The following is a 12,995-nucleotide window of genomic DNA, read 5'->3' as shown; positions in this document are numbered from 1 at the left end:
CCTCTCTCACCCCTCCCAGAACGACCTGACCCAAACACAACCGACTCCTTTATTTCCCCACTCTTTTGAATATACTCTTTCCTCTGCCTGGAAATCCTCAGCTCCTCTTTTACTGGCGGGGAAATGACTAAGCTTTGAGACCTAAGTCAAATGCCACCACCTTCAGGAAGTCTTCCCAGACTCCCCCCAGGCAGAACTAGCTGTCATCACTTTGCAAGTAAATGAGCATCCATTATGAGGCTGTCTCCCTCCCCAGACCAACAGTCCCTCGGGTTTAGTGAGTTTATTTATCTTAATTAATTAATTATCTTAATTAAGCCACCACACCAGGCCAGGAAGTTTTACAAAATACCACAAAGGGCTAATATCCCTAATCTTTAAAGAACTTAAAAAAATTGAGGCCAGTGCCTCAGGAAGTTTTGTTTTTGTTTTGAAACAGGTTCTCACACTGCCAGCCAGGCTGGACTACAGTGGCTCAATCACAGCTCACCGCAGCCTTGACCTCTCGGGCTCAAGCGATCCTCCCATCTCAGCCTCCCAAGTAGCTAGGACTACAGGTGCACTTCTTTTGTTTTGTTTTGCTTTGTAGAGACAGGGTCTCGCTATGTTGCTCAGGCAATCCTCAGGCCTTGGCCTCCCTTATTGCAGGCATAAGCCACCACACCAGGCCAGGAAGTTTTACAAAATACCACAAAGGGCTAATATCCCTAATCTTTAAAGAACTTAAAAAAATTGAGAACAGACTAACAACCTGGTAGAAAAAGGGGCAAAAAATATGAACAAACATTTGACAGAAAAAAAACTGCAAAAGGAGGAAACGATACGGAGGAATCCTTAAATGGAGGAAAAGATACTCAACCTAGCTCAGAAGAGAAAAACAAAACTAAGTGAAAATATTATTTGCTCCATCAAACTGACAAGAAACAAACAAGGCTGGGCACAGTAGCTCACGCCTGTAACCCCAGAACTTTGGGAGGCTGAGGCAGGAGGATAGCCTGAGCCCACGAGTTTGAGACCAGCCTAGGCAACACAGTGAGACCCCATCTCTACAATTTTTTTTTTTTGAGATGCAGTCTCACTCTGTCGCCCAGGCTGGAATGCAGTGGCGCGATCTCGACTCACTGCAACCTCCGCCTCCCCAGTTCAAGCAATTCTCCTGCCTCAGCCTCCTGAGTAGCTGGGACTACAAGCGCAAGACACCACGCCCAGCTAATTTTTGTATTTTAGTAGACATGGGGTTTCACCATGTTGCCCAGGCTGGTCTCCTGAGCTCAGGCAATCCGCCCACCTAGGCCTCCCAAAGCGCTAGGATTACAGGTGTGAGCCACCACACCCGGCCTCAAATTAAAAAAAAAAAAAAAACTATCTGGGCATGGTGGTGCACACCTGTGGTCCAAGCTACTTGCAAAGTTGAGGTGAGAGGATCACTTGAGACCACGAGTTCAAGGCTAGCCTGAGCAACATAGAGACCCCCACCTCTACAAAACATAATATTATTTAAAAATTAGTGCACCTACGGTTCCAGCTACTTGAGAGGCTGAGGTAGGAGGATCACCTGAGCCCAAGATGTAGAGGTTGCTGCGGTGAGCTGTGATCACACCACTGCACTCCAGCTTGGGTGACAGAGCAAGACCCTATCTCAAAACAAATTAAAAAAAAAACAAAGAGGCAACACATTCTGCTTCTATGGCAATGGGGAGATGGGCACTCGACACGACTGCAAAACGGGATGGCCCTGAAGACAAACACTTGGCAAAATCCAGAGCAGTTATTCATGCGTTTACTCTTTTGATCTAGCAAGCCCACTCCTAGGAATCTATCCCAAAAGACACCTTGGCAAAATAGAAAACAAAGTTTGTACAAGCCTATGTGCTACAAACTATTATAGTAGAACACTGAAAATAACCCAAATGCCCACCAACAGGCTAGCGGTCGAATAAACTACAGTACATTCAAACTATGCAGTACCACATAACTATACAAGGATTGTGAAAGATATCTTTATATGTTATGGAACAGTCTCCAAATCAGAGTAAGTAAAAAGAGAACTGTGCAGAACATGCATAGAACATGCTATTAAGGGGCCAGGTGCAGTGGCTCACGCCTGTAATCCCAGCACTTTGGGAGGCCGAAGCGGGTGGATCACCTGAGGTTAGGAGTTGGAGACCAGCCTGGCCAACATGGTGAAACCCTATCTCTACTAAAAATACAAAAAATTAGCCGGGCGCAGTGGTACACGCCTGTAATCCCACCTACTCGGGAGGCTGAAGCAGGAGAATCATCTGAACCTGGGAGGTGGAAGTTGAAGTGAGCCGAGATTGTGCCATTGCACTCCAGCCTGGGAGACAAGAGCAAAACTCCATCTCCAAAAAAAAAGGAACATGCTGTTAATATCTTTGTGTAAAAAGGAGGACATTGTGTGTGTGTGAAGAATATAAAGTTTTTTTTTCAAAAAGAAACAATTTAACCAAAATAACAATTAAAATGGTTAAGTGGTTACCTCTAGGGAAAGGGAACAGGGTAGACGAGACAGGGTAGGCACACATATGATTTTAAAAGGACTCCCAGGGCAGGGGCTGCACCCGTAGCAGCACCCAGGAAGATGAGCTCTGACTTGCTCCAGGCTCAGGTGTAAGCACTTTCCAGAGATTACCCATTTAATCCATACAATGACCGTCTAGGGGAGGCCCAGGAAATGTTCCCATTTCACAGAATCATGGGCAAGGAGAAGAAAGAACCAGTATTTATGGAGTGCCTACTGTGTGCCAGGAGCTTATGTAAAATCTGTATTTAATTTGCCCCATACAATAGTTATGGCCCCATTTTACTAATGAAGAAATTGGGGTCCAGAGAGGACACAGACATCTACAGTGAAGTGACAGATGTGGGCTTCAGACTCAGACCTGTCTGATTTCAACTCTCTCCATGCTTAGACAGCAAATGAAAAACATTTTTTTATGTTTGGGGAAGATTTACTTTTCATTATTTTTGTCTGTACAAGTTCAGACTAAATTAAGCCATAACCAATCACCCTACTTTTTCTGAAAGTGAATTTATGCACAAACCCATCTCCACTACACACCAAAGGCACAAACCTTAACCACCAGCAGCAGGAGCGACATCCCAAAATACACACATGCTATCCGGGGTTCATTAAGGTAGGAAAGATTCAGCTTCCGTGAAACCTACAGAACAAAATCCATCTCCCTATCAAGCTGTGGAATGAAATCACTCTGTTTCAATAAATGTTTATTGAACACTTGAGTGCTGAGTGCGGCTTGGAATACTACAATGAAAGGGACTCGACCCTTGACCTTTCAGGAAACTGCTCCAGCAGAAGGATACTTGACATAGTAGGAAGAACAGAATAATTCGCTTTAAAATGCTCAGGAAAAAAAGTAGGGGTGGGAGAAGGGGGTGGAAACAGATGAAACAAGAAAGACACAAGGCTGATGTGATTAATTCAATGGTCTCTACTTCTGCGTCTGTTTGGAAATTTCCACAAATTGTTTTCCAGTGTCATAAGAGGGGCAGTGCAGACAGGGCGCTTTGGACACTTGGAAGTCAGTGAAACACACCAAAGGCCTGAAGCTGGTGCTGCCGGGCTAGAGGGAGCCTCCCCAGCTTCCTGACCTATGGATCTCACAAGCACCTGAGAACAAGGCGGCAGTGCTGCCACTATCAGCATTCAACCTTCTCTCCCCTGGCACATGCTCAACCAGCTGCTTCCTCACCTGTTTTCTGACATTTGGTGAAAATAAAGTCCTGTGTTACACGGCCCAACTCATGGCACTTGTTTGCTGGAGGTTACTTTTATTTACTTAAGACCACCCAGAGCCCAGCCACTACTAACACCTACTATTCACATTCCAAGATAACATCCTTCCCATCTGTTTTCTTTCTTTTTTCTTTTTTGAGACAGATTTGTTCTGTCCCCCAGGCTGGAGTGTGGTGGCACGGTCTGGGCTCACTACAACCTCCACCTCCCAGGTTCAAGTGATTCCCCTGCCTCAGCCTCCCAAGTAGCTGGGACTACAGGCGTGCGCCATCACGCATGGCTAATTTTTGTTACTTTTAGTACAGACAGGATTTTACCTTGTTGGCCAGGCTGGTCTTGAACTCCTGACATCAGGTGATCCGTCCGACTTGGGCGCCCAAAGTGCTGGGATTACAGGCGTGAGCCACCACACCCGTCTCCGTCTGTTTTCAAGTATGTAAATAAAACAGAAAAGTGGGGCTGGGCATGGTATCTCACACCTGTAATCTCAGCACTTTGGGAGGATGAGGCAGGCAGATCACTTGAGCCCGGGAATCCAAGACCAGCCTGGGCAACATAGCATAGTAAAGTATCCCTCTGCTTTTATAGAGACTTCATCTCTATAAAAACTTTAAAAATTGGCTGGGTATGGTGGCATATGCCTGTAGTCCTAGCTACTAGGGAAACTGGGGCAGAAAAGTTACTTGAACCCAGGAATTTAGGCTCCAGTGACCTATGACTGAACCACTGCACTGCAGCCTGGATGACAGAACAAGAGTGTGCCTCTTTAAAAAAAAAAAAAAAAAAACACGTAAAAACAAAATTGTCAGGTGCTATGGCTCACACCTGTAATCTCAGCACTTTGGGAGAAAGAGGTGGGCAAATCACTTGTGCCCAGGAGTTCAAGACCAGCCTGGGCAACACGGTGAGATGCCATCTCTACAAAAAATTTAAAAATTAGCTGAGCATGGTGGCACACACATGTAGTCCCAGCCTCTGGGGAGGCCAAGACAGGAAAATCACCTGAGCCCAAGAGTCCAAGGCTGCAGTGAGCAATGATGGCCCCACTGCACTCCAGCCTGCGTGACAGGGCGAGACCCTGCGTCAAGGCCAGGTGCGGTGGCTCACGCCTGTAATCCCAGCACTTTGGGAGGCTGAGGCGGGTGGAACACTTGAGGTCAGGAGTTCGTAACCAGCCTGGCCAACATGGTGAAATCCCGTCTCTGCTAAAAATACAAAAACTAGCCAGGTGTCGTGGCAGGGACCTGTAATCCCAGCTACTCAGGAGGCTGAGGCAGGAGAATTGCTTGAACCCGGGAGGCAGAGGTTGCAGTGAGCCGAGATCACACCACTGCACTCCAGCCTGGGGGACAGAGCAAGACTCCATCTCAAAAAAACAAACAAACAAACAAACCAACAGAAAAAACCCTGTGTCAAAAAAAATTAAACTAAAAAACATAAAGGGGAGTTACATGATATATGAATTATTTAATAACTTGCTTTTCCAAACAACAATATGCTGCAACTAGATCTGCTTTTGCTTTGTGTGTTATTCCTCTATATGCTATTTCTTTTTTATTTATTCAAATGTTTAGGGATGCTAATATCATTATGAACATATCTAAAGAACTGACAACGTTGCTCGCATCAAACAGTTTACATCTCAAGATAAAATACATCATATTTATATCAAGATCTTCAGCTCGCCGCTTAGGTAAGTGTAGATTTAATTTCAACACAGGAGTTAAAAGTTTAAACAAAGGGGAACATAATTAAGTTGTTCCATATAATGTACTCATTTATTAGGATATTATGAAACTTAAATCCTATATTTTCACAAGCATGCCCTTTTGTATATTTGACTCCTGAAATTCAGTCTGTTCTGATCCAACAGTCCTGTTTCAGCTGTTACAGGACATTCCAGATAAGGCTGAGGCAGCCGCTTCTCCATCCTGAATCATCACCACATCGTGACGCAGCCCCTCTTGCCATTAGGGGTCCTCCACTGAAGGGAAGCATGTTACGCCTTTTTGTTCCCTTCGGTATAAAATAATACAGGCTCATTTTAGAATATGCAGGCAAGCAGATGTAAACATAAAAATAATACGAATCCCACCACCTCACCCGACCTGCAATATCATGAGAAACTTCCTCCGTGTCATTTCCTATTCCACCTTATTTCCAGTGTTTTACACACGGCTGAAATGCATTCTGTAAACACAGCTTTGCCTCTTTCTTTCTCCAACATCACACAGTACCGTCCCTGTTGCTGCCCTCCTCAATTACCTGGCTGGCGGCTTCAGGGACTGAGAGCCTCGCACACTGCCACTTTCCGGCTCTGTGACCTGGTGCAGCCGCCATGAAGTTGTGAAGGTGAAGTGGCATAGCACGCGCACAGAGCACAGCACGGGACCCGCCCACAGTACCCATTTTATCAGCTATTATCATTAACTCACTGAGTCATTACACTGGAGTGTTCTGGTGGAGTTTGTCCCAAGCTGGACTTGGACACCAGGGTGCTTTGCAACTTTTTATATTTAATGGTACAATAAACATGTTGTTCATGAGCTTCATATTTAAGATTATTTTCTCAGGAAAGAGTCCCAGTGTTAGAATTCTGGACCAAGAGTCTCTCGGAGTTATTCAGACACTCACTAAGTCACTTTCCCAAATGGTTATACCCATTTCTGCTGCCAGAGGACAAAGAAGCTGCAGTTAACTACCAAGGAGTTTCTATAAACAGCAGAATTCCCACTTATACAAAACACCAGTCAGATATAAAAACACAGACAAAAAATACACTTTGGCATTAGACTCACGCCTCATTTGTCAGATCTCCCTTAAATGTAAGAAAAAAATAAAAACTAAAATAAATAGACTCATGCCTCAATTCTTGACAAACCTGGTTCTACTTGCCCTCCTGAAGTACATAGAAATGTTCAGCAACCACACAGAGAGAAAGGAGATAGAGAACAACTTCTCAGACTTCCTTTCTGCCCAGCCTCTGAGTACTATAGTGTCCATTTTTATCAGAGTTCAAATACAGAGAATGTCAAATGAGACTGGATTTAATGAGACGAGTGTTATTTCAAGTTTACCAAACTATAAAAAGAACTGAATCAAGTCCATATTCTCAAACCTAAAACGGAGAAGAGGCTGGGCGCAGTAGCTCACGCCTGTAATCCTAGCACTTTGGGAGGCTGAAGTGGGCAGATTGCTTGAGCCCAGGAATTCGAGGACAGCCTAGGCAACATAGCAAGAACCCATCTCTACAAAAAATACAAAAATTACCTAGGTGTGGTGGTGCATGCTTGTGGTCCCAGCTACTCAGGAGGCTGAATGGGAGGATCACTTGAGCTCGGGAGGTAGAGGCTACAGTGAGCGGAGATCATACCACTGCACTCCTGCCTGGGTGACAGTGAGACCCTGTCTCAAAAAAAATAAAATAAAACAAAATAAAACGTAGACGAGTTCCATGGCAGTAAAAATTCTGAAATGCAAATACTTCCTTTTAAATCCTTTAAATATGTAAATGTCTCATAACCATCCATAAGAATAATTCTATTAAGAATCACTTTATGAACTCCATTGAGATTACCAAGCACTCCTGAGAAGCTCTGTGGCTGTTTTTCAATACTGCAGGGCTGTTTGCACAGCTGGGGAGGCAGACTCCAGCTGGAGAGCACTCCTCTTCAACAGATGGTGCTGGAGCAACTGCACATCCACACAGGAAGAATGAAGTTGGAACCTGACCTCACACCACACACAAAAAATAACTCAAAATGGATCAAAGACTAAATATATTAATAATAGCTGAAATTACAAAACTTGTGAAAGAACATAGGTATAAATCTTGACTCTGGATTAGGCAATGGTTTCTTAAGTATAACACCAAAAGCACAAGCAACAAAAGAAAAAAATCAGACTTCATCAAAATTCATCAAAATTCAAAACTTTTGTGCCTCAAAGGACACTATCAAGAGAGTGAAATCACAACTCACAGAGAAAATATTTGCAAATCATGTATCTAATAAAGGTCTAGTACCCAAAATATATAAAAAACTCTTACAATTTAACAAGAAGACAACCCAATTGGAAAATGGGCAACGGATCTGAATAGATATTTCTTCAAAAAATATATACAAATGGTCAAACACATGAAAAGATGCTCAACACTGTTAGTCACTGAGGAACCGATTAATAATACAATATTCTTACATTATTAAATATTATAACTTTATACTACAATAAGTGGAAAGTAACAAGTGTTGGCAAGTGTGGAAACATCGGAACTCTCCTACACTGCTAGAGGAAACTTACAATGGTGCAGCCATTGCGGAAAATGGTTTGGCAACTCCTCAACAAGATAAACACAGAATTACCCAGCAATTTAACTCACATGTATGTACCCAAAAGAAATGAAAACAGGTCAGCCGGGCACAGTGGCTCACACCTGTAATCCCAGCACTCTGGGAGGCCGAGGCAAGAAGACCACTTGAGCCCAAGCGTTCAAGACCAACCTGCACAACATAGCAAGACCTCTTCTCTACAAAAAAATTTAAAAATTGGCCAGGCATGGTGGTACACATCTGTAGTCACAGCTACTTGGGAAGCTGAGGTGGGAGGACTGCTTGAGCCCAAGATGTGGAGGCTGCAGTGAGCCATGACTGCACCACTGCACTCCAGCCTGGGTGACAGAGAGACCCTGTCTCAAAAATTTAAAAAAAAAAATACAAAATAAATGAAAACAGGTATTTAAATAACAATTTGTACATGAATGTTCACAGCCGTTCTATTCATAATAGTCAAAAGGTAGAAGCAACCCAAATATCTGTCAACCGATGAATGAGCAAACAAAATGTAGTACATTCACAGAACAAAGTATTATTCACTCAAAAACAGAAAGGAAGTTCTGAAACGTACAACATAAATAAGCCTTGAAAACATAGTGGTCAGTGGCCAGGCACGGTGGCTCATGCATGTAATCCCAGCACTTTGGGAGGCCAGGGCGCTCAGATCACTTGAGGTCAGGAATTGGAAGACCAGTCTGGCCACAACATGGTAAAACCCCCTCTGTACTAAAAATACAAAAATTAGCCAGGCATGGTGGAGCGCACCTGTAACGCCAGCTACTCGGGAGGCTGAGGTGAGAGGATCGCTTGAACCTGGCAGGCAGAGATTGCAGTAAGCTGAGATTGAGCCACTGCACTCCAACCTGAGCGAAAGAGCAAGACTCTATCTAAAAAATAAATAAATAATAAATGAAATACCCAGAATAGGCAAATCCATAGAGATGGAAAGCAGATTAGTGCTTGTCAGGGGCTGGGAGGAGGGGGAAATGAGGAGTGACTCACGATGGGGAAGGGATTTCCATGTAGGGGATACAAAAGTTCCCAAACTGGATAGAAGTGATGGTTACACAATACCATTAATGTACTTAATGGCACTTAACTGTACACGTTAAAATGGTTAAAATAGCAGGTTTAAAAGAAAAAGAAAGAGTGTCCCTCTTCCATCATTCTCTAAGGACAAAGCACCATTCATCGGGGGATGAGAGTCCAGTCCTTCCTGCAGGGGAGAGGGAGGCAGACAGCCTTCACCCTCAGACACAGAAGAGCAGAGCCGGCAGAGTGGGCAGCAGGTCATCAACAAACACCCACTACTCAGGAACACACATGGACACGGAAAATGGGGCCACTGCACAGGAATTCAAGGTGAAGGGAGAGCCCGTCCAGAGCAGCAGAGACACAGCCTGGGCCCGTGGCCGATCACCCCATGGCCAGCCCCAGACTGTGCCCAGCAAAGAGCAATTCGAACCCACAGCCTGAAACACCATTCAAGAAACACTAAATCTGAACAGAAAGGGGGAGGCGGGAGGCTGATGGAAAAACATGCCATAAAGTACATGCACAAACCTGAAATGAATGATTGCAGAAAATGGAAGACCATTTTAGAAAAGATGCGACTCTTGTCATTAGTAAGATGCAGGAAGACACACCTTTTATTTAAAAAGTTAAAATTAAAATGTTTTTAAAGAACAGGGAGCACCAAAATGAGAACAGGATGAAATTAAAAGAAAACAAGCTAAGATGCTGACCAAGATTAGAAGAAAAACTGAAAACAATCACACTACGGAAAAATTAAAATCCAACTGGAAGGAGCCAAAGGGAAAATGTACGTTACAGAAAATGTCATAGATGGCAAAAAGACAAAACTGAGAGGCTCCCAGAACGCTGATGGATAGATACAGTGGCAAGGGAAAAATACCGAGATGGACAGAGTGGTAAGGAGAGGGATGGTCTAAACCACAGATAAGAACCTCCCCCCAAAAAATAAAATAAATGGAGATGCAATATGAGAGGCAGAGACAAAAGCCTTTCTCACAGAAAGCTACCCAACTCATTTTATGAGGCTGGGACAACCCTAAACCTAAGCCAATCCAAAAAAGGAAAACAAAGACCTGCCAGCTTGAAACCTTGAAACTCCTAGGCACTCTCCTCCCAGGACTGGCAGGAAATGGGCAGCAATGCACGCTGTGGGCTGGCCACCTCGGCCACAGGACACACACTGTCCCTTCTACCTGAAACTCCAGCTCCAGGACTCCACCCAGAAGATGAAAACAGATCGCAACATAGCAAGCAAGCCTTCAAAGACCAAAGAGCCAGATGAAGGTGTGTTTCTAGGAAAATTAGGATAATTTGAGCATCAAAAAGAATGACTGTAACTGACTGTAAAACACTGAATAAAAATTGCCATGAATCCATATAGTGATACTCGGGGTGGGTGTGGGGGTTTAGGGTTGCGGGGAGAGAAACATTTGCCTCTACTGGGGATGACTATTTACCAAATCCTTACCTTGAAAACTGGTAAATATACAGAAATAATCCAGCAATTGCCCTGCCTTTTTAGGAGGAACTATGGCCCTTAACCTGGTTGAAGTGAGAAAATACCTTTTTATTTTCACTTTTTGGACGGAGTCTCGCTCTGTCACCCAGCCTGGAGCACAGTGGTGCTATCTCAGCTCACTGCAACCTCCACCTCCTGGGTTCACGCAATTCTCCTGCCTCGGCCTCTGGAGTAACTGGGATTACAGGCGCCCGCCACCACACCCGGCTAATTTTTTTATATTTTTAGTAGAGATGGGGTTTTACATACTCAAACTCCTGACCTCAAGTGATCCCCCCGCCTCGGCCTCCCAAAGTGCTGAGATTATAGGCATGAGCCACCACACCCGGCCCCAAGAAAATATCTTTATAGAACAACACCAACAGATAAACGTGGAATAAATGACAGAATGGGGGAGGCAGGAATCTCCATTTCACAAACTCTCACAATAAAATTGATTCAGGCAAGTCCTGTATTGTGTACAAATGTGGAAACCATTTGGGGTAAAGGATATCTGCACAGTGCCCAGGAATTACCTATTACTTCCTGATTGTAAAGGGGGAATCACATCTCCAATGAAAAGATCTGAGGCCGGGCGCGGTGGCTCACGCCTGCAATCCCAGCACTTTGGGAGGCCGAGGTGGGAGGATCACGAGGTCAGGAGATCGAGACCTTCCTGGCTAACATGGTGAAACCCCGTCTCTACTAAAAAAAATACAAAAAAAAAAATTAGCTGGGTGTCATGGCGGGCGCCTGTAGTCCCAGCTATTTGGGACGCTGAGGCAGGAGAATGGCCTGAACCCGGGAGGTGGAGCTTGCAGTGAGCCGAGATCTCGCCACTGCACTCCAGCCTGGGCGACAGAGCGAGACTCCGTCTCAAAAAAAAAAAAGAAAAGAAAAGAAAAGATCTGGTCGGGCAAGGTGGCTCATGCCTGTAATCCCAGAACTTTGGGAGGCCAAGGCAGGAGGCTCACTTTAGGTCAGAAGTTCAAGACCAGACTGGCTTAACGTAGGGAGATCCCATTTCTATTAAAAAAAAAAAAAAAAAAAAGGAAGGAAGGAAGAAAAGACCTAGAAATCTCCTGTAAACCAAGCGATGACACAGCAGAGGGGGACAGCCTGGCAGGACACGCCCTCCTCCAAGTGGGATGCAATACAGAGCACACAGCGTTCCATATTTAGGGACGTGCCCAAAATGTCAACCGAAATACAGAAGTGAGAGTCTTTGAAACTGCTCACTTCTACTTTATAAGAAATATAGAAGATAAAATAACATTGTAAAAGAATGATGGGAAAACAATCAGAAAAATCCAGAAAGATTATTAGGTTGGTGCAAAAGTAATGGAAGTTTCTGCCATTAAAAGTCATTAATACAGATGAGAGCAGTGGCTCACGCCTGTAATCCCAACACTTTGGGAGGCCGAGGCAGGTGGATCACTTGAGGTCACAAGTTCGAGACCAGCCTGGCCAACACGGTGAAACTCCCGTCTCTACTAAAAATCCAAAAATTAGCCGGGCATGGTGGGGGGGTGCCTGTAATCCCAGCTGCTTGGGAAGCTGAGGCAGGATAATCATTTGAACTCGAGAGGCGGAGGTTGCAGTGAGCTGAAAGATCGCACCACGGCATTCCAGCCTGGGCCACACAGTGAAACTCCGTCTCAAAAAAAAAAAGTCATTAATACAAGACAACTGCCCTTGTCTCTTGAAAAACTTGATGTCATAGGCAGGTAGGGAACAGGAAGAGAGGACAGTGGAAGCTATTCTAATTTAACGAACTAAAGAGATAACAATAACCAAATATAATGCATAAAACTTGATGGGTACCTGGTTCCCAAAAGAAAGGTCATAAATCACATTTCTGGTTAAACTGGGGAAATCTGAAAATGATCCGGATATTAAATGTTAAAAATTTTTTTCAGGTATAATGGTATTGTTATATATGAAAATATCCTCATTTTGTGGGGACATACACTAAGGTATTTAGGGGTAAACCGTACTGGTTCTGGGGCTTCTCTGCACCGCCTTCCTCTTTCTCCTCCCCTGACAGTCCTTCCTTTTTTGACTAGTCCTCCTCCTTCTCCTCTGCCCACCTCCAAAAGCCAATGGCCCCAGCACCCGACCGGGTCCTGACCCCATCACACTGCCCTCACTCTCAGGCTCAGATGAACCATCCTCACTGCGGCTGCATGACTGGGGGCTGGGGAGGGACAAAGGAGGCCCTATCTGGGTTCAGTGAGACCTATATGGCTTCACTGCACACCAGCAGGCCACCGAACTGCTGAATCTATGTCACTTATTGGCAAAATTGGGGTAGTGGAGAATAAGAGGTTCCAGGATAGCAAGCAGCGGAGCT

General features: G+C 44.6%; 1 protein-coding gene across 6 annotated transcripts in view; it reads right to left on the bottom strand.

Annotated features, from left to right (window-relative positions):
* Window positions 1–12,995, bottom strand: part of DGKD (diacylglycerol kinase delta) — a 114,911-nt gene that overhangs the window by 90,527 nt on the left and 11,389 nt on the right. The window contains exon 1 of one of the 6 annotated variants that reach the window (XM_017859370.1): window positions 6,044–6,238. The exons of the other annotated variants lie outside the window; for them this stretch is intronic. Coding sequence (XP_017714859.1) covers window positions 6,044–6,205 — 162 coding nt within the window. The 5' untranslated portion in view covers window positions 6,206–6,238. Of the gene's footprint in view, window positions 1–6,043; window positions 6,239–12,995 lie in introns of those variants that run through there. 6 annotated transcript variants of the gene reach the window in all.

This window comes from Rhinopithecus bieti, unplaced genomic scaffold, assembly GCF_001698545.2.
Source record: "Rhinopithecus bieti isolate Rb0 unplaced genomic scaffold, ASM169854v2 scaffold_50517, whole genome shotgun sequence".
In the NCBI taxonomy this organism is placed as follows: Eukaryota; Metazoa; Chordata; class Mammalia; order Primates; family Cercopithecidae; genus Rhinopithecus; species Rhinopithecus bieti.
Note: the sequence above shows the minus strand (reverse complement) of the source record. Positions and strands in the feature narration are given on the sequence as shown.